At 32.6% G+C, this 20326-nt stretch overlaps 1 protein-coding gene across 3 annotated transcripts in view; it reads right to left on the bottom strand.

Moving 5' to 3' along the window:
- The window catches only part of LOC128863498 (protein turtle), a 234167-nt gene that overhangs the window by 21350 nt on the left and 192491 nt on the right, over positions 1-20326 (bottom strand). For all 3 annotated transcript variants that reach the window (XM_054102694.1, XM_054102692.1, XM_054102695.1), the window contains one exon: positions 16879-17292. In XM_054102694.1, the coding sequence (XP_053958669.1) occupies positions 16879-17292 (414 nt within the window). The remainder of the gene's footprint in view (positions 1-16878; positions 17293-20326) is intronic.

The raw sequence follows: 20326 nt of genomic DNA on the forward strand, positions 1-20326 counted from the left end.
TTTACATAGGTATGCAAGTATGGTATACATATATGAGGACGTACATATAGATTATGGATATATTTCAACTTGGGATCGGTTTGCACAAGGTGATTAAAAAAAAATGGTGAAACGGTTTTTGATGGTTGAAAAATGATTTGACACAAAAAAAAAACTGAAATTTCATAATGAAGCTTTAAAGCTGTTGCGTTTGTAGCTGAATTTTTGCGCTGAAGACGAGCGATGTGAGCAAAAAACTAGTTTTTAGTAGTTTTAAAGCTTGGTTGAGTGGAACTCAAATGCAAAAGTCTGTTTGGCGTATGCTTTATACTGGCTTGCTTAGGCTGTGCTAAAAGAGGCTTTAACCTCTAGCGCTATAAATTAATTGCATAAAAATTCCAAATAAGCTTTTACTTGGACTAATTTCTGTTAAAGCTTTGGGCAGATCGCGTGTGCGAAATGCACATAACTCTACTATTTATTACTTAATATATATTACATTTTTTTATGTATTATATTTAATAAAATATTGACTATTTTTTACAGATCTTTATTAAGTAAGGAGCACAGAAAGCTCTGAAGACGAGCGAGACACTTCTTTTAAATTTTGAGACCAAATTTCATTGGACGAGCTAAACACGCGTAAGCGCAAGAGGTTAAAAGCTGAATACCTGATTTAGTTGCATGATTTTTTTTTGCATAAAAAGGCAGCGTCCAAGCGCTGGAAAATCTACAAAAACATTTTACTAATATTACTTTTCTACTGGTAATAAAAAAAAATTACGGCAATTTGTTCCAGTAATCAGTAAAAGTTTGCTGGTAATGTAAACTAAATTGCAATATCAGTAAAAAATTATATTTACCGCATTTTTACTGCTACTGCAAAGTGCCCATTTATGTTTTACTTTTAATTTATTTTGCATAAAAAAATGTGTGACCTCAATTTTGATAAGTCTATATTGCTTTGATGTTACTTCTGATTTAAAATGAAATTTTAAAATATCGTTTTCTCTTCTTCTCCTTCCTTTTAAGAGCTTTTTTTCTGCGCAAGCTAAGAAGAACTTTAAAGTTTATTGAGCCAGTTCAAAACTGAAAACAGGAAAACTTAAGCGGCAACTTAATGAAAAGCTTAAGGTTACAGTAACATCGCAATTAGTTTTAATTTTCGAATTCGCGCTTTCCTTTTTCAAAATTATTTTCCGCAAACTCCTAAAACAAGAATGGGCAACCAAAATGAGCATTAAAGCTTTTCGAGCATTCATTAAAAAATTTCGATTTAAGAACAAAAGCTCAGTAATAGAAATTAAGAAGTTAAGAGCTTTTGCTTTCACTTCTGCGCCTACTTTTTAAAAACTATTTTCTGCAAGCATCTAGAACTAGAATGCGCAGGCCAAAATGAGCTTTGAAGTCTCGTCGACTTTCTTTGAAAAAATGTCAAAGTTAATAACGAAGACTTAGTAATAGAAACTAAAAAGTTAAAGGCTTGAGAAATACCTCAAAAAGCTTTAATATTCACTTCTTTGCCTTTGTAAAAAAATTATTTTCTCAACCGTCTAAAACTAGGTTGCGTAAGCAAAAATGAGTTTGAAAGCTTATTGGGCTTTTAAGAAAAAACATTATTTAAAAAAAACAAGACTAAGAAAGGAAACTAAAAGCTTAAAGTTAAAGGAAACTAAAGCTTCAGCAATAACCCAAAGGGCTTTAATATTCATATTAGCGATTTTATTTTAAAAAATAAAAAGCTCTAGAACTAGTTTTCGCAAACCCAAATGAGCTTTAAAGCTTATTGAGATTTTATTAAAAGAATTGCAAATCTAAGACAAGAGTCTTAAATAGGGACATCAAAGCTTAAAGCTTCAGCACAACCCGAAAGGGCTTTAATTATTTTCTAAAACTTGCAAAACTACTTTGCTTTGAATGAGCTTTAAAGCTTTTATTAAATTAAATTCTACCTAGAAAAGTAAGTCATGAAATAGCAATAAAAAGCCTAAAGCGTGAGCAAGATCCCCAAAAGCTTTAATTTCTGCTACTGCGCTTTGCTTTTAAAAAATAATTTCTTAAACGGTTAAGTTTAGTCTGCGCAAGCCAAAATGAGTTTCACAGCATTTGGAGCTTTTATTAGAGAAACGCAAACTAAACAAGTAAGTTTTGGAATGGAAATTAAAAGTTCAAAGCTTTAGCAAAACCACAAAAGGCTTTAATTTTCACTTCTCCCGCCTGCTGAAAGTCTACGCAGCTCCTTTTCAGCGCTCGTTCTCTTAATTACTCAAAACCAATTTACGCAGCAAAGAAAGAGCTTGAGCCTTAAAGCTTCTTAAGCTTTTATTAAAAAATTTCAAATTGAAAAGTCTTAAAATGAAAATTAAAAGTGCAAAGCTTTAGCAAAACCACAAAAAGCTTCAAATTTCACTTCTGCTGCCTGGTCAAAGTCGATGCATCTCATTTTCGGCGCTCTTTTTCTTAATCACCTAAAACCAATTTACGCAGCAAAGAAAGCGCTTGAGCTTTAAGGGTTCTTAAGCTTTTACTTAAAAATTTCAAATTGAAAAGTTTTAAAGTGAAAATTAAAAGCCCAAAGCTTCAGCAAAACCACAAAAAGCTTCAATTTTCACTTCTGCTGCTTTGTCAAAGTCTACGCGTCTCCTTTTCAGCGCTTATTTTCTTAATCACCTAAAACCAATTTACGCAGCAAAGAAGAGGAAAAGCTTGAGCTTTGAAGCTTCGTGAGCCTTTACTTATAAATGTAAAATCCAAAAAAAGGAAGACTTAGTAATTGAGTTCTCATCTATTCAAAACTAGTCTATATGAGAAAGAAAAAGAGATAAATTTGCTTTTGGTGAAAAGTACTTGGAAAGTAAATAAATTAAAGTAGAAGAAAATGAAAGAAAAATGTCAATTTACGGAATGTTGTACGTGTATGTAATCAGCCATGTTTTTGTAATGCAAGAAGTTTGATTGATGCGTGTGTGTGTGCGTGTGAATGTGGATGTACGAGTATGTGTGTCTATGTGAGCGGAGCAAGTCCTGTAAGAGTGCGATGTATGATGATTGTGCTTTTCTACACTAAGTCAAAAGAAATCGGTGATTAATTGATTCGCAAATATTTTCTATGCTTTTCCAATTCAAGGCGCTGAGCGACGAGCCGTGACCATAACTGCATTTGGTATGGCATTTGTGTTTTTTTTTCGTTTTTTTTTCTTGGTTTTTCGTTTGCTGCAAATGAATTTGAGGAAGAAAGTTATGGAAAAATTATGTATGACATACAAAACCATCGCGCTCGTTGTTTTTTTTTCTGTTGTTTTTTTTTTTTTTTTAGTTTGTAAGTACGTGGCATGGGAAAGACTTAAACAAGCAGCACACAATGACACACGAAATTCAACTAAAAGTTAGAACTTACCCAATTTACAGAATTTTTTTGTACTTAGCTTGAAATTCTGTTTGTTTGTTGTAAAATCCAGCTTTTTTTGGTGATTACGTTTTCCCGAATGTGCACAGAGGCAATTGTGGATGAACGTCTCAAATCAAAAACTGATTTTACTGTGCTTACTTAGCTGCGAGTCGCCCAATTTTCGTGTTCGTTTCTTATCGTTTCGTTAGCTAGCTAGCGCTCTCGCTCTCGCTCTCTTGCTTACACATTGACTTACATTGAAATTTATGTTTAAAAATTTTTAGGTTGCCAAACAGAATTCGGCAATTTCAGATCCTAAATTACATACACCTCGGAGGTTTCCCGAAACTTTCGTTACTTTATTACATAGACACACACATTTGCATTGGACAAATATGGAAACCGAGGACTCGCGCAGCACGTGAGCTCCTATTGTCCGTAGGTGTGTGTAAAGTTTATCGAAATGTGCCGAATAATTCAAAATTACAAAACTGTTTGGTTCATTTAGCAAATTGCAACAATGAGAATTTTCAATTTTTTTCAAGTCATTTCAAATACTCAAGTGATTTTGAAATTTGATGCAAATACTTAAGTTCATTTTACGACGCGATCATTTTAATCAGATGTCGTTTGGGCCTTGATTTTACCATCTTTGTGCGTGAATTGTTTACAAAAAACGTCTGCCCATTTCTTCCAGGCACCTTTACCGGCAATGAACTTAGTTCTGGGCAGAAACAACGACGAAGAAACTAAGAACATGCCAAAATATTTGGGGTAAAGGTGATTTTTTTCATATATCTTCAAATGATTTTTTGGTTTTCTTTTTGTTTTGGTTCGTTTTTTTTTTCAGGTAAGAAAGCCTCTGCAAAATTTAAGTACCATTTTTGAAATATTTTCGAACTTTTATAGGCCGCTACGCAATGTTAAGATAAATTAACTTTTTTTAATTAATATAGATTTTAGGAAAGTACGCGAGCGATTTCTTTAATTCATATATACTTAGTTATTTGTATGTATTTCAAAGTATTTACACTCTAGTTGTTTTGTGTAAATGTAATTGTATGTTTTCTTTAATAATACTTAATTAAACAAAAAAAAAAAATTATTAAAGTCGAAAAATATTTTTAAAAATTCACTAAATTATAATACATGAAATTTAAAAGCAAAAAATAGTCTATTAAAGCTTCTAATGAATTATTCAGCTAAATATTTGTTTATATCTATTAGGGTGGGGAAGAATTGTGATTATTTTTGCCGCTTACAACTGAATGGAAAAAACTGCCTGGCTTGCATTGTCGCCTTTATCAAAAAAAAACTTTAAAAATACTGAGTTTTCTCTTTGCTGACGTCCATTGTTAACACCCTGTAACTCCATTGTTAATAACCTGTAACTCATTGTTAACACCCTGTAACTCACAACCGAATGGAACGAAGAGAAAACAGTTGGTTCTACGTAACCGGAACGACCCGGACTAAGGACTGTCACTTCAGCAGCATTTCTCGTATATGTACTTGGAATGTTTATGCGGCTACATCAACAACAAGAACAAAGAGAAATCTGCAAAAGATTTGTTTAGCGTGAAATGTCGCCTACACAAAACGATTGTTTCATGGATACTTTACCAGATATCGTTCACTGCAGCTATCAACCGAGAAAATATGAGAATTCTTATTACCCAAACTAATCTCTTAGGTCAAGCAAAAAGTTTAGAAGATTTTTCATTGCAAGATGTTTTGTTTTCATTCAAAAGAGTACTGAAATCGAGAATTGGAAGGAAAGATGACTGGCGTCACTGATTCAACTACAAGACACTTTTGGCTGTACGGCAGGACATGGGAACTTTGAAGAAAATGGAAAGGCAGCAGCTAAGATGGCAGGCTTCGAAAATAACTCGAAGCTTTTAAATACTATAACACAAAGTCTCAAACTTTGGCAAGCAAATATTTTTGAAAATACATAAAAATTCTCAATTTTCAAAATTTATTTCGGCGGTCGGGTTGGGAAAGGATGACTTTAGCGAAATATTGACCATCTACGAAGTAGGAACATAATTTTTTTAAATCGTGACAAAAAGTAAATTAAAAAATTTTACTATGAATAAATATGAAGAAAGCAATAATAAAAGCAGTTGAAATGCGGCATGCAATAAATTTAATTTAATGTTCATGTGAGTAAATGATGTCAAGCTATTTTTTGAAGAAAAATTAATAAATATGAAAAAAAAATAGTAAATAAAATTGAAGTAATTTTTTTAAGGAAAATAAATATTTGGATTATTAAAGATATTCTGAAGAATTTGAAGAATTGACAGATTAAAATAAAAAAAAACATTATTTTAATATTTTTTTGAAGAGAGTCAATAAATGTGATAAAAAATAGTAAATAAAATTGAAGTAATTTTTTAAGGAAAATAAATATTTGGATTATTAAAGACTTTCTGAAGAATAATTGAAAGATGAAAATAAAAAAAAAAAAATATTTTAATTTTTTTTTGAAAAAAAGATATTCTAAGAAAAATAATGTAAGCTATTTTTTTTTGGAAAATAAAAAAATATGATAAAAAATAAAATATATATTGTATATAAAATAAAAAATAATTAATAATTTTCATATAATTTTTTTGAGGAAAATAAATATTTGGATTATTAAAGATATTCTGAAGAATAATTCAAAGATGAAGATCAAAAATAAAAAATTATTTTAATATTTTTTTTAGAAGAAAATAAATAAATATAATAAAAAAGTGATAAATAATTAATTTTTTAAATCAAATAAATATTTGGAGTATTAAATATATTCTGAAGAATAATTGAAAGATGAAAATAAAAAATAAAAAAAGTTATTTCCATATTTTTTTGAAGAAAAGATATTCTGAAAAAAAATTAATTTAAACTATTTTTTTAGGAAAATAAATAAATAAGATAAAAAAAATAATAAAATAGTGTCATATATTTTTTTAAGGAAAATAAATATTTAGCTTACTAATTCTGAAAAATAAACGAATGTAAATTTTTTTTTTAGAAAAATAAATAAATACTATAAAAAATTATAAATATTTTTCATTTAACTTTTTTAGGAAAAATAAATATTTGGATTATTAAATATATTCTGAAGAATAATTCAAAGATGAAATTCAAAACTAAAAAAAAATTATTTTAATATTTTTTTGAAGAAAATAAAAAAATATGGTAAAAAATAATAAATAAAACTTAATTAGTTTTTTTTAGTAAAATAAGTATTTCGATTATAATAGCTTTCGACCTTATGATAAATAAAATGCTCAAAAGAAGTTTTTAAATATTATGAAAAATAACTAAGATATGAAAAAAACGTATTAAAAAAAAGTTTTTTTAAGAAAATAAATAAATATAATAAAAAAGTGATAAATAAGATTTAAGTAATTTTTTTTAAGAAAAATAAATTATTGGATTATTAAAGATTTTGATTTTATGAAAGCTTTATACGCTCAAACAAATTTTTTGAAATATTCTGAAGCATATTTAAGCCTGGTAATCGAAAAAAAAATTTTTTCAAATTATTTTTTTTATTTAAGAAAAAAAAAAATAATTAAAAAAATAATAATGAAATTCAAGTACTTTTTTTAATAAAAATAAATATTTCGAATATTCAAGATATACTGAAGAATAACAAAAACCTAAAAAAAAGCAAATTAAATTCATTAATTTAAATTTTAATTTAAATTATTAATTGATCTTCATTTAAATTTAAATGAATTATTTTTATTAAATTATTTTCTAAATTAATTTAAATACAATATATTTTTTAAGAAAATTAATAAATATGACAAGAGATATTATATAAAAATGTTTTCTTAAGAAATTTAATTTTTTTCAAGAAAAATAAATATATGGATTATCTTGACCTTGTGATAATAAAAATGCTCAAAATACATTTTTAAATACTCTGCAGAATAACTAAAACCTGAAAATCAATAAAAAATAAATAAAAAATTTGAATAACTGAGACATTTTTCAATATGTATTTATGTGAAATGAATGTTAGAGCTGGTATTGGAAATGAAAAATTTCAGCATAGGCCGAAAAAGGAAGACACGCTGGATTCCTACGGGTATTCTACAATTATTTTTGAAAAAGCTGCTATGACGAAGAATAAACGCAAATTGTCAGGAATCTGCTGACTGCCCTAAACTATGCAGGAGTATAAACATTTTTTTGACTACAGGCTTTGTGTGAGAATATGTGGATAATATGACAGCTGCTCTGGTTCGTAGACTCTAAAATCTGTTGTAAAGACGCCATACATTCAAGTGGTGCCATAAAGTGCTCGACTGCAGGGCAATTTGTGCTGCAAAAATTTACTCCCTCCAATAGTGGCTACTCAACGCGACTAAAACGTTAATAATTATCAACGAGGATGTCTCCAGTGAATGCCTTGGCGGCCATCGTAACCGAATTAGTTAGTGCGCGACAACCATTCGGGAGTGCATAAATTCGAATCTACGTGCATGAAACAGCGAAATGATAGAACATTTTTTTTATAACAGTGGTCGCCTCTCGGTAGGCAATGGTAAACCTACGAGTGTATTTCTGCCATGAAAAAGCTTCTCGTAAAAAACCATCTACCATTCGGAGTCGGCTTAACTTGTAGGTCCCTCCTTTTGTGGAACAACATTAAGACGCGTGCCGCATAAAGGAGGAGAAGCTCGGTCAACCACCTACCAGAAGTGTGCGCTCCAATTATTAATTTTTTTTTATCTCTCCCATACCAACTTTGCCGAAGACAGACGGGCGGCTTGGTTTTTCACGGCTGGCTTAAAGTTTTGATATTTTGTTTTAAGGTGGAATTAATACATCGAAAGTATTATAAATAAAACGACTGCAAATAAAATGTGCAATGTAATATAACAAGGATTCTTTGTAGCAGATTTAAACCCTTTAACTCCTACTTAAATGGGCATTCGAAAAGTTTCAGAGGAAATGAAGGACATTTCTTTTAAGTGGGAAACTCCTTTCCAATACCTAAAAATCAATATACTTTGCTTGAACCCCTTCTCAAAACAGCTATAATGAAAGGTCGCTAAATATATTGTAGTCATTATAGGATTTAATTGGTCCACCAAACGCTTAAGCAAGCAATTTTACAGCGGGTCGCCGAAGAGGAAAAATACGTACGGCTTAAGGTAGGTGCGTAAGAAAGCTTAGTTCAAGCAATTTTACAGCGATTTTGTTTTTCCTTATTCACTCCTCTCGGGAGCATAGAGTCTCGACAAGACTCAGTCTTGCGTTGGTTTCGTTAATCTATTTTGATTTCTAACAGGGTAGGTGATTAGCCTATTGCTGCGATACGGCTTTCAAAAAAACTAAGGCATTGAATATACGGTCTACACATAATTGTTCGTGCTCTTTGAATAACGAACGAATTGAGAGCGTAGACACTTTTTCATACTTTGGCAGTATCATGGCCACAGATAATTAGACGCTCCCACCACCAGAATAAGCAAAGCAAAGCGCCCGTTGGCACAACTTCGTTCCGTACTGCCATCGAGTGTCTTCAGCGTCTACACAAAACTCTGAATTTACAAGTCAAATGTATTGTTGGTGATCTTGTATGTCTCCGAAACCTGGCTTACAAACATCTGGATTGTGAAAAAAACTCAAAACTGAGTAAACAGATGTCTGCAGTGACGAGTTGTATGAGAGGTGCAAAATTCAACCGCAAGTTGACTTGGTAATGCTTGGAAAATGGAGGTGAATTGGTCACACGCTCGGAAAGACGCAAGTGAAATTTGTCGCTAAGACCTGGACTCGAACCCACAAGGTGCTGGCAAGGCTGGTCGTCCAAAAATGTCATGGATCATATTAGTTCAGAAGGGCCAGTCGAAGAGTCTGGAAAGACGTGACACGAAATTTTGCTACTGGCTGAGCACAGGCTGAGGATAGAGATGCCTTAGCGAGGCCCTATGCTCCAATGGGAGAAATAGGAATGATGATGATGAGACGGGTTAAGGCAAGTGCGTAAGAAAGCGCAGTTCAGAAAAATTTTTACATAGCGGCATTCAGGTATAAACTAGGTGCAATTGTCTAAAATTAGTTTCTAGGAATCATTAAAAAAAATATAAAAAAAATTTGCATATACAGATTTGTGTGGAATACAACTTTTAGACCCTCTGTACTGCATAGGACTGATCGTGCTAAAGACATTTTTTTGAAAATTGGTTCGACGGAATAGTCCGCGAACAAAAATTATCTCTCATCACTAAGAGCAGAATAGTCCGCGCAAACAAAAACTCTCTCTTATCACCAAAAGCGAAATAATCCGCAATAGATTATTTTTTTGATAAGGTTTGAGGAAAAGAAGTGCGATGGGTAATCCTGCAGCATTCCTTTTCACTAGAAAAAATAATAAAAATCTTGACGACGCAAGGTATTTTGAGTACATCAAGCATTTCGCATTTCAATGTAATCTAACCTAGTTTGCCATTTCTAAAACTCTACATATCTGACTAAATATGAGGCTCATTTTAATGACCCATTTAATTGATTTTCCCAGAATTTTGTCCATTTTCACACTCAAAGTTTTAAACTTTTCAAAGTTTACACCAAATCCAATCGCCTCACAAAACCATATTTGCCATACGCGCGTTTTACGCAAAACTTTAAATTCGAAGGCTGTCATTCAATTATTGCATGAAAACAACAAAAGTGAAAACCCGCAGACGTAAAAATCCAGTGAGGACACTGTGGTTGCGTATTGCGAACAGTTTAAATTGTTTGGTGGTTTGTATGAATGCCAACGAAATTGTATATGGTGTGTTTTGTTGTTGGTGTGCAGCGTTTTTGAGTGGCTGTGACAACTCCAGTGCGGTTCGCTTTCAGCTGTCGAATATATTTTAATTCAATGCCAAAATGGCACAATCACGTATTTCACGGTTGATTGCATTTGAGTTGGCTCCGAAAGCTCCATTTCGATTTTATTGCTAGGAATTCTATTTAGTAGATTTAATTTAAATGAATGCATAAAATGCAATGGAATTTTATATGAAATTTTTGAGCAAAAAGCGCAAATCAGGCGATAAAGTTTAAACCATTAATTGGCTTATAGTGAAGGTATCACTTTTTTTGCATTCATATTTTGTGAAATACTATATTTTTTAAGTTAATTAACAGAGAATTTAATGATTTGGTGAAAAAGTGAAACAGCGACTTTTTGCGGTATGTTCGGTTGGCATTTTTTGTTTGAGGTGGTTTGGATAAATACACTCGATGTGAATATATAACTGACGCCTACAACATTTGTTGAGTGGTTGGCCGAGCGCCGCCTCCAATTTGCGGTGTACGGCTGGGTATTTTCTTCCCCAAATAGAGGGCCCTACAGTTTTATGCTAACTTCGAACGCTCAGATGGGGTTTTTTGGGAGCTTTTTAATGGCAGAAACCCACTCGAAGGTTTGGCATTGCTTGCCGAGGTAGGGCAGCTATTATAAACATCTTTTTTCTTCAATTTGGTGTTTCTGGCCCGGAATTTCTAACCGTGCTCAGAGTTCGATAAGAGTAAATAGGCACTAAATTCATGCCATCTAAATACCATGGAGCTATTGGAATGTTGTGCAAAGCCTGCTAAGGTACCCTATATTTTAAGACCTTTTAAAAATTGCAGCACATTCTGGCGTTTATTGCTCCATAATGTAAATGGAGGCACGGCAATACCAGCAAGGTGGTGTAGCCGTTTTCTGCTTAGTGCAGGACATTTACAAAGGATGTGTTCTAAATTTTCAGGGTCCATTTCACAGAATTGGCAGATGATCGTCTCAGAGAGACCTAATTGGTTTAAGTGGCATCTCAGGCTACAGTGGCCAGTAACCAGTAGAAGTCTTAAGTCTACTCTGCTGAGTGAAAGCAGCTTATCAGAAATTGCTTTGTATGGCGTTAGGAATTGTTTCGCTTATTGCTGACCGATATAATTTCGCCAGTGTTCAACAAACTTATTCTCCTTCCACCTCCTGACAACTTCAATGATGTGCCCCTTTGTAAGTCGTGGCCCTTTGGTTCTACTTTGCCGGAACGATGCGGATTTTTGTTCACTTCATTTTGTTCGACATTTCTTAAAAATGCATTGGAAATATTTTATGCTATTAATACAAGAACAACAAGAGCGGAACCTAGGTCTGAAAATATATATTCCGTGTCTTGTGAACGCTTGAGAGTAGCGAAATTATAACGAAATTCCATGCCAAGTATTCTCAATATTTTGGACATTGTTGTCAATTTTTCTAAAAATTGGCTTATTTGTAAGCTTAAGCAGATTAATTGGCAGCAAGCGGAAACTTAAAAAAAATCAGTAATTTTGAGATTTATTCAATGCTGAAAGTTAAAAAAAAAAAAAATAAATAATTGGCGCGTACACTTCTGTTAGGTGTTTGCCGAGCTCCTCCTCCTATTTGTGGTGTGCGTCTTGATGTCGTTTCACAGTTTCAAGCCGACTCCGAACGGTAGATATTTTTATGAGGAGATTTTTCATGGCAGAAATACACTCGGAGGTTTGCCATTGCCTACCGAGGGGCGACCGCTATTAGAAAAATGTTTTTATTAATTTTGCTTTCACCGAGATTCGAACCAACCAAAAATTATGGCATAGAATTTTTTCAAGTGAAATATCTTAAATGTTTTCCAACATTAGAAGCAAATTTAATTAAACTAAATTAAATTAAAATTTATTAAATTATTTATATCACAAATATTAACTTAAAAAATCCATATATTTATGTATATATTTGAATGCTACTTGAAAAGTTAGGGAAATCTCATTATAAAGCTTGTAGGAATTACTCAGTATCGCATGAAGCATAATAAAAAAAAGAAGAAAATTTGAAAATTTTCAAAAACGGGAAACATTCTTTTTCTAAAAGTTTTCATGAAAAAGTAAGCTTAATTTTTAAAGTGAAACTTCTTAGGCGTCGATGCACGAGCGAGTATGGAGAGTAAAATTTCAAGGCCATGCAACGTTTTGGGCATTTTCGTTCCACGAGAGAGAAAACGGATATAACGTAGAGGAAAAGAAGAGAGAGAGCTATACTTTATATATATTTTAGATACACTTTAAGCTATTTTTCCTGAGTTTTTCCTAAGGTTTTTCTTGCGGTTGCTAATTTCTAGTGAGAAATAACACTGCCCACTTTTTGGCGCTTGTTTGTTGGTGCAAACTTGTAAGAAATATATTTTGGTGCGTACTTTTAGGCGCTATGTTTCCTTGGTGCCTACTGTTAGGGGCGTTTTTGGTCCCAATTTATTTGGCGTTTTTTTGGTGCCTACTTTTCGGCGCTTATTTCCCTTTCCTGGCTAGTGCTTGTGCGTATTATAAAGTGCTATCCATTCCGACGTCGGATTTATTGGTATTGCCTTGCGGTACTTTGTGCCGTTGCTGCAGTCCTGTAATCGCTGCGCTTGTGCGGGTAATAAACGCTCAGAGTAGTGCGCGTTGTTGCCACGGTTTGTGTCTGGCGTTTACCTACACCGGTTGACCCTTCTCCGTTTTGTGTAAATTTTGTCTATTTGTATTCTCTGCAAGTGTTGTGAATTTATTTAGATATATATTCTTTCTCTCTCTCTATCTCTCTCTCTCTCTTTATATCTCTCGGGTCTCTCCCTCTTTCTTTGTTTGTCTTGAAAGTTCCACTTCTGTTATGTGCACTACGCTACAGGCACTTTTTTGTTTTGCTAAAAAATATACGGATACCGAGCATGGCCTAAGCTAACATTGAAAGAAATAAGAAGAAAATCGGAACATTTTCAAAAACAAGCAAAAACTAATTTTTTCTAAAACTTTTCATTAAAAAGTAAGCTTAATTTTTTTCAAAACTTTTTTTTTGAAATATTCGGATTACTGAGCATGGTCTTAGCTATTATTAAAAAAAAGAAGAAAATCTGAAATTTTTCAAAACCGAGCAAAAAAATGTTTTCTACAAATTTTTCATAAAAAGGAAAACTTAATTGTTTTTAAAACTTTTTTTGGAATGCTATTGTACTCAAAAATAAAAATCTGTTTTTCGAAATTGTACCAATAATTCAAAGTATTTAACTATAAATTGCTCTATGCCGTAATTTCCAAGATTTATTCATTATCTCAGAATTATAATTTTTTTCTTTTTACATTTTTCACCTTACTACTTACTATACTTGAGCCTGCAAAGAAACCAATGCTTGGAAGGATCAACGATGATGCTCATAATGTCTCACACAGAATCGCCATAATTCTTTTTCAAGCACTTGAACTCTCCGCAAAACTCTCATAGGTGAGCAGTGGATATGACAATTTGTATTTCCACGACTCTCGGCGCTACGTAACCGGAACGACTGGATTTATACCTAGCTAAGGACTACCACTTTAGCAGCATTTCGCGTATATGCATGGGGAATGTTTATGTTGCTAAAACAACAACTACAACAACAATTTGTATCCAGATACTATCTAACGAAATACTGCACATTATTACCAAACTCGCAGAGTTGCCCAGCCGGAAAGCATAGTTCTTTTTCGCGCTTCTCTCAGAGCGAGTCTGAGCTTTTTGCACAGATAAAAATTGGTCATTCCAATGGGATGCATGTGCGTTTGCGGGTTTTTACCACGATGGAGAGAATAAAGCAGTGACGATCGTGGTACCGCTACGTTGCTCTCGGCGAATTTTACAGAATCGCTGTGTGGGTGATAACGCACTTGTGCATTACATTCTTGTGCGCATTTTCACATCTTTCTAATGCGACTGCCACTCTCTGCTAAGCGCAATCTTATTCAAGCACTTGAACTCTTGAGTTTTTACCTTATTAATTCGTGTGTTTATTTAAAAATAGTTGAGTCTTCAATAAGCCGTATGCCTTGTTGCTAGAAAATACTTGCGCAGATTGATTAAAATCCAAGACTATCGCCCAGGCAATGGGCAGATTTTGGAGACTAGCTTATATGGTTTGTTAGTACGCACCAAGTCAGCCACTTGTAGCCTCTTTGAAAAAAAAAAAAACTTGAAGAGAAAATGAGAAACTGAGTATGCAGCATTGCTACATAAAAAGTATACTTTCGCGTGCATATGAAATTCTTTCCGAATAACTTTTACTGTCATGCGGTGTTTTAGACTGCATTTTCACATATTTCGAATAAGTAAACCGCTCTGATTTGTTTAAGGGGGGGGTAGGGTTTTTAGGGTAAAAAAAAATCGATTTTGGTTTATTTGAGAAAATGAATGTACATAATCTCAAGAATGTTGTGTCCAAATTTTAAGTCAATCGGTGCAAAACTCACAAAGTTAGAGCATTATAACCGTTGGCCGCTCCGATTCGGCTACCTGCTATGGTCGAACTTTAAATTGATTTTCTGGAAAACGACGTTTTTCAAGTCAGTGGACACTTTTTCTCTGAATCTACTCGGCCGATCTTCCTGAAATTTTGTACACACTTTCTCTACATAATTACCGAGGTAACCCTGGGAGGCTTTTTTTTTTAATTTGTATTTGGTTTACAATAAACAATATTATGCGATTTATCGTCTAAAAATCGCACTTCTACTTCAAATGTTAAAAAAAATTGAAAAAAAATTTTTTTTTAATAAAAACTCGACAGGGTTACCTCGGACAATTGATTACCTAATGAAATGATTTCAGATGATCCAATGCTGAGAAAAACTGTCCACGGCAAATTGCCTTTTTTTCGAGACGTCGGCGTAGATCTGCTGTCAACGGCTCAATTTTGTATATTTTCTTGTGAAAATTTTTAAAAATATTTTTGAAATATGAGTTTACAGTATACTAATTGGATAAATAAATTTACATGAATCATCTTTCCAAAAAAAATTCATAAATAAGTGCATATTTTTAGTAGAATTAACCCTACCCCCCCCTTAAGGAGATTGTGAAGAGGAAAAGCGATAGAATTATCGAAACTTTAAGGTGAGCTCATTCACTATTTACTTAATTGAGATTTACTACTCATGCGATCTGTAAATGCCCACCAATGTGGAGCGCCTAACAACTACACCGTTTTTCAAATTTAGAGAGTCTTTGACCTCGATGCGCTCTCACACAGCGACGCTCTTGAAGTAGAGAACTTGTTGCAATTAGCGATTAGTATGGCTGAGTATATGGAGTGTACGCTTTCTCTTTCCCATTTCATAAACCATTTGATGGGTGCAGAGATTTGCTACGCAATTAAAATGATAAACAAAGAGCTATTTGTTGCATATCTACGGGAGAGAATATTAAGCACAACTCGCTTTAACCCCCTAATTGAAATTATATTTAGTTATATAAGTTATATAAAAAAAAAAATATTGTCAGTTAAAATAAACTAAAAAAATATTGTCATTAAAATAAACTAAAAAAAATATAAAAAATTTAAAATCAACAAAAATTTTTACTAAATAAAAAAATACATAAAAATAATTAAAACTTGTATACATATTTTGTGTCTTAAATGCAGAAAATAAATAACAAACCAATCTCATTAATAAATTTGTAAGGTAAATAATCAGAACGTAATTAAAATTTTGTACTCATTAATTATTAGTTTGAGTTTATTTACTATATTTTTTTGGTTAGCCAATTGTTGCTTCAAACAAAAAGATTTTTACATTGCAAATTCTACACAAAAGTCGAATTCAGTCACGTATTATTTCACGCTGCACGCTATTTCAATTAATTATTCATGTTTAGTTGTTGCACGAAATACAACTCTATAAATGATTAGTAATATAGTACATATAAAGAAAGCTATTTACGCTACTATCAATTGAGAACACAAAAAAATGTATGCTAAAATTAGTTTTTTGGTACTTTACAAACGAAAATTACATTTGATACAAAAACAAAATTATTTGTATTATTTTTTCTATTAGTTTTTTTTCTTTTTAAAGGGTTACTTTGCTTTTTGAAATCATACAAAAATAGCTTTGAAATTTAATTAAGCGATAAAGAGGACAGATTAATTGGCAATTTTACGCAAAAGTTAATTTCGTACATTAAAATTAGTGGGACGTTTCAAAATTAATACGCAATAAAAATTTTAATTTCATCTCACAAAAAACATTTATATGTATATATATATAAAGTACTCGCTAAAGTGTGACCACGGCAGAAACGCGCGGCGTGTCACGAGCCGCGGGTGGAGCGCCACAATATGGCCGACAGGTCAGCAGCAGCACTGATGCCACCACTTTTGTGTTTGATTTTTTTTTTGTTTTTGTGTGTTTTTTGTTTGTTTGGCAAAAGCAGCATAGTAAACGCCAAAAGCTTGCAAACTTTTTGTTACGTTGTCACAGCTGCCATTGCCGGCGCCATAATGTCCATATTCTGCGCTCAACCCGCTTAGGCTTCTACATACTAAGTAATCGCACACGCACACATAAAAGCCAAATAACGGCGTGCCAAAACACGTCCGCGCGTTTCATATTTTTGGTCATCATCAAAAACCATTTCGTATTATATTTTTTGTTTTTGTTTTTTGTGTATCCGCTTTACACTTGCTTCACTGGTAGTTGCAGTTTTTTACCTTTTTCCTGTTTTCGTCGTTTACGTTTATTGCAAATTTTTACGGCACAAACCGATAAAATGATCGCAACAATAAAAAACAGGATGCCCCCAACGACACCGGCTGTTATCGCTTTATGCTTGACACGTGCCGGCACCGGAAATTTCACTTCATCACTGGACTCGTAGGATTTTTCCGAATTAGCTAAGACGCGAAAATAATACGTACGACCGCCAACTAAATTCTTAACTAAATATTGGGTCTCTTCGGGCCGTATTTGGCCGCGATTTAGCGTCTTCCACTGGGCATCGGTGCGATATTTGATGGTGTAGAATTTGACGATATGGGCACGCTCCAGTGGCGCCTGCCACGAGATGAGAAAACCATTTGAGACTTCCGTGACGGTTAGATTGCGCGGTGGACCGGGCTTCGGACCTGTATGAGATTAAGGATGAGAGAGGGAGAAAGAGAGTGAGAGAAAAATACGTAAGATTATTATGTTACGGTAATATGGCGTAAAAAACTATATTAAATAAATTGAAGACAACAAAAAAAAAAATATATATAACAAATAAAAGAAATTTAACACATTTTAAGATTCGAATAATGAATTGGACATTTTTTAAATAAAGTAATTTTTTTAAGTACAACAAAGTATATATAAACATAAAACAATTTCCATTGATAAGGGGCTGTGCGTAGTCTACACCCTCTAGAGCATTGGAATACTATAAAATAAGTACCGTTTTTAATACTTTTATAACGGATTTTATACCTTTCTTTGGAATAGAGGGTGTGTAGGCGCTAATTTTTATACGCACAAAAAAAACACAAAATACGGTCTAATAATTTATACTAAAATATGAACAAAAAAAAAAAATAAATTTTAAAATAAATAATTAAACATAAAAAAAAATAATAATTAAAATAAATAACTACAATCCACATTCCGCTCTCAACATGTAAAATGATCATTGATCGAGAATTTCACAGCATTGCTGATCGGAGGTGGCGAGTGGCAACTATTTGCGTTACGACCAGGCAAATCTGGCCATCCTACAATCTGAAACAGACAAAAACCCTTATAAGTCTTTCGAAACACGAACAAAGGCATATAATATCTCTTATCACCGGCCACTGCCTTTTGGGCACTCACGCACGACGGCTCGGGGTTCCTCAAAACGACCTGTGCAGATACTGCGAGGACGAAGATGAGGAAGTATCGAGCAGGCATTTGCTGTGCAGTTGTCCCGGTCGACTCGCTCTTCAACAATTGACAATCTTTCAGTACTCTCGTACCTGAAAATCGAATCTCTCATCAAATTCTCGAAACGAATTAATATCTTCGACCAAAATCTATAATAAAAATCTCGGTTAGATGGGGAAATCATATAATATAATGAGCTCTAGGGCAACACAACGAACCCAACTTGCGGTCTATGTGGCATCCCGATGCGGGGTCACCCTTAAACCAACCAACCAACCATAAAAAAATAGACAAAAAATAATTTAGCAAAAAACAAAAAATATAAAAAAAAAATCAAAAAGTAAAAAAAAAATAAATATAAAATTAAACGGAATTAAATCATTCTTCTCTTCTTCTTTTTATGCAATAAATCATTCTAAGCATTACAAATAGAATTAACTTTGGAACTAATTTGCAAAAATTAAAAAAAAAAATTGTTAAAAAATGATTAATTAAACATAAATAAAAAAATAACAAAAAACTAAATAATAAAACAAAAATGAAAAAGAGGCAAAAAAAATAAGTAAAAAAGAAAATTATTTAACAAAAATAAAAATACAAGTAATTAAAAAAAAGTAGAAATAAAAATAAACAAAATTAAATCATTCTAAACATTAAAAATGGAATTAATTTCGGAACTAATTTGTATACGCACAAAAAAAAATACGGTCAAATAAATTATATTAAAATATGAAAAAAAAATGAAAAAAGTGGTTAAAAAATAAATAATTAATCGTAAAGAAAAAAATAATAAAAAAATAAATAATAAAACAAAAATAAAAAAGAGCCAAAATAAATTATAGAACAAAAAAAAAAAAATAATAATTAAAAAAATAAATAATTAAACATAAAGAAAAAAATCATAGAAAAATATGTAATAAAAAAAAAATTAAAAAAGAGCCAAAAAAATTATTGAACAAAAAAAATAATTAAATAATTAATAATAAAAAAACATAAGTAAAAAATAATATATTAATTTAACCAAAATAAAAATAAAAATAAACAAAATTAAATCATTCTAAGCATTGCAAATAGAATTAATTTTGGAACTAATTTCTATACGCGCGAAAAAATACGGTCCATTAAATTATATTAAAATATGAAAAAAAATTAAAAAAGTAGTTAAAAAAACATAAAGAAAAAAATAATAAAAAATAAAACAAAAATAAAAAAGAGCAAAAAAATTATTGAACAAAAAAAAAATAATAATTAAAAAAATAAATAATAGGACTATGAATAAGTTCGTTACGGTTTTACAACAGATGGCGTAACTTGATTATTATTCCATCGATCCACATTTCCAAACATTCATTGGAGAGCTACTGTCGTAAGGCACAAACGTCAGTATAAGTTTTTTATTTGAAGCGTAAACAACAATATTTTTACCACACTTGAAAATGTCGAATTTCGTGCCAAATAATGTGTTTTTGCGGGGAATTCTTCTTCATTATTTTAATATGAAGAAAAAAGCAGCCGAAAGTCATCGTATCTTGGTGGAAGTTTATGGTGAGCATGCTCTATCTGAGCGAACGTGCCAGAAGTGGTTTGCACGCTTTAAAAGTGGTGATTTTGGCTTGGAAGACGAAGAACGCGAGGGTGCGCCGCCAAAGTTCATGGATACCGAATTGGAGGAATTGCTCGATCAAGATCCGGCTCAAACGCAAGAAGAGGTTGCAAAAACTTTGGGAGTTGATCAATCAACCATTTCCAAACGTTTAAAAGCCATGGGAATGATCCGAAAGGTAGGCCATTGGGTGCCGTATGAATTGAAGCCAAGAGACGTTGAACGCCGTTTTATGGCATGCGAACAACTGCTTCAACGGCACAAAAGAAAGGGTTTTTTGCATCGAATTGTGACTGGCGATGAAAAGTGGGTCCATTACGACAATCCAAAACGTCGGGCAACGTATGGATACCCTGGCCATGCTTCAACATCGACGTCGGCGCAGAATATTCATGGCCTGAAGGTTATGCTGTGTATCTGGTGGGACCAGCTGGGTGTTGTGTATTATGAGCTACTGAAACCGAATGAAACGATTACGGGGGATGTCTACCGACGACAATTGATGCGTTTGAGCCGAGCACTGCGAGAAAAACGGCCGCAATACGCCGATAGACACGACAAAGTTATTTTGCAACATGACAATGCTCGGCCACATGTTGCACAAGTGGTCAAAACATACTTAGAAACGCTCAAATGGGATGTCCTACCCCACCCGCCGT

Source organism: Anastrepha ludens, chromosome 5, assembly GCF_028408465.1.
Source record: "Anastrepha ludens isolate Willacy chromosome 5, idAnaLude1.1, whole genome shotgun sequence".
Lineage (NCBI taxonomy): Eukaryota > Metazoa > Arthropoda > Insecta > Diptera > Tephritidae > Anastrepha > Anastrepha ludens.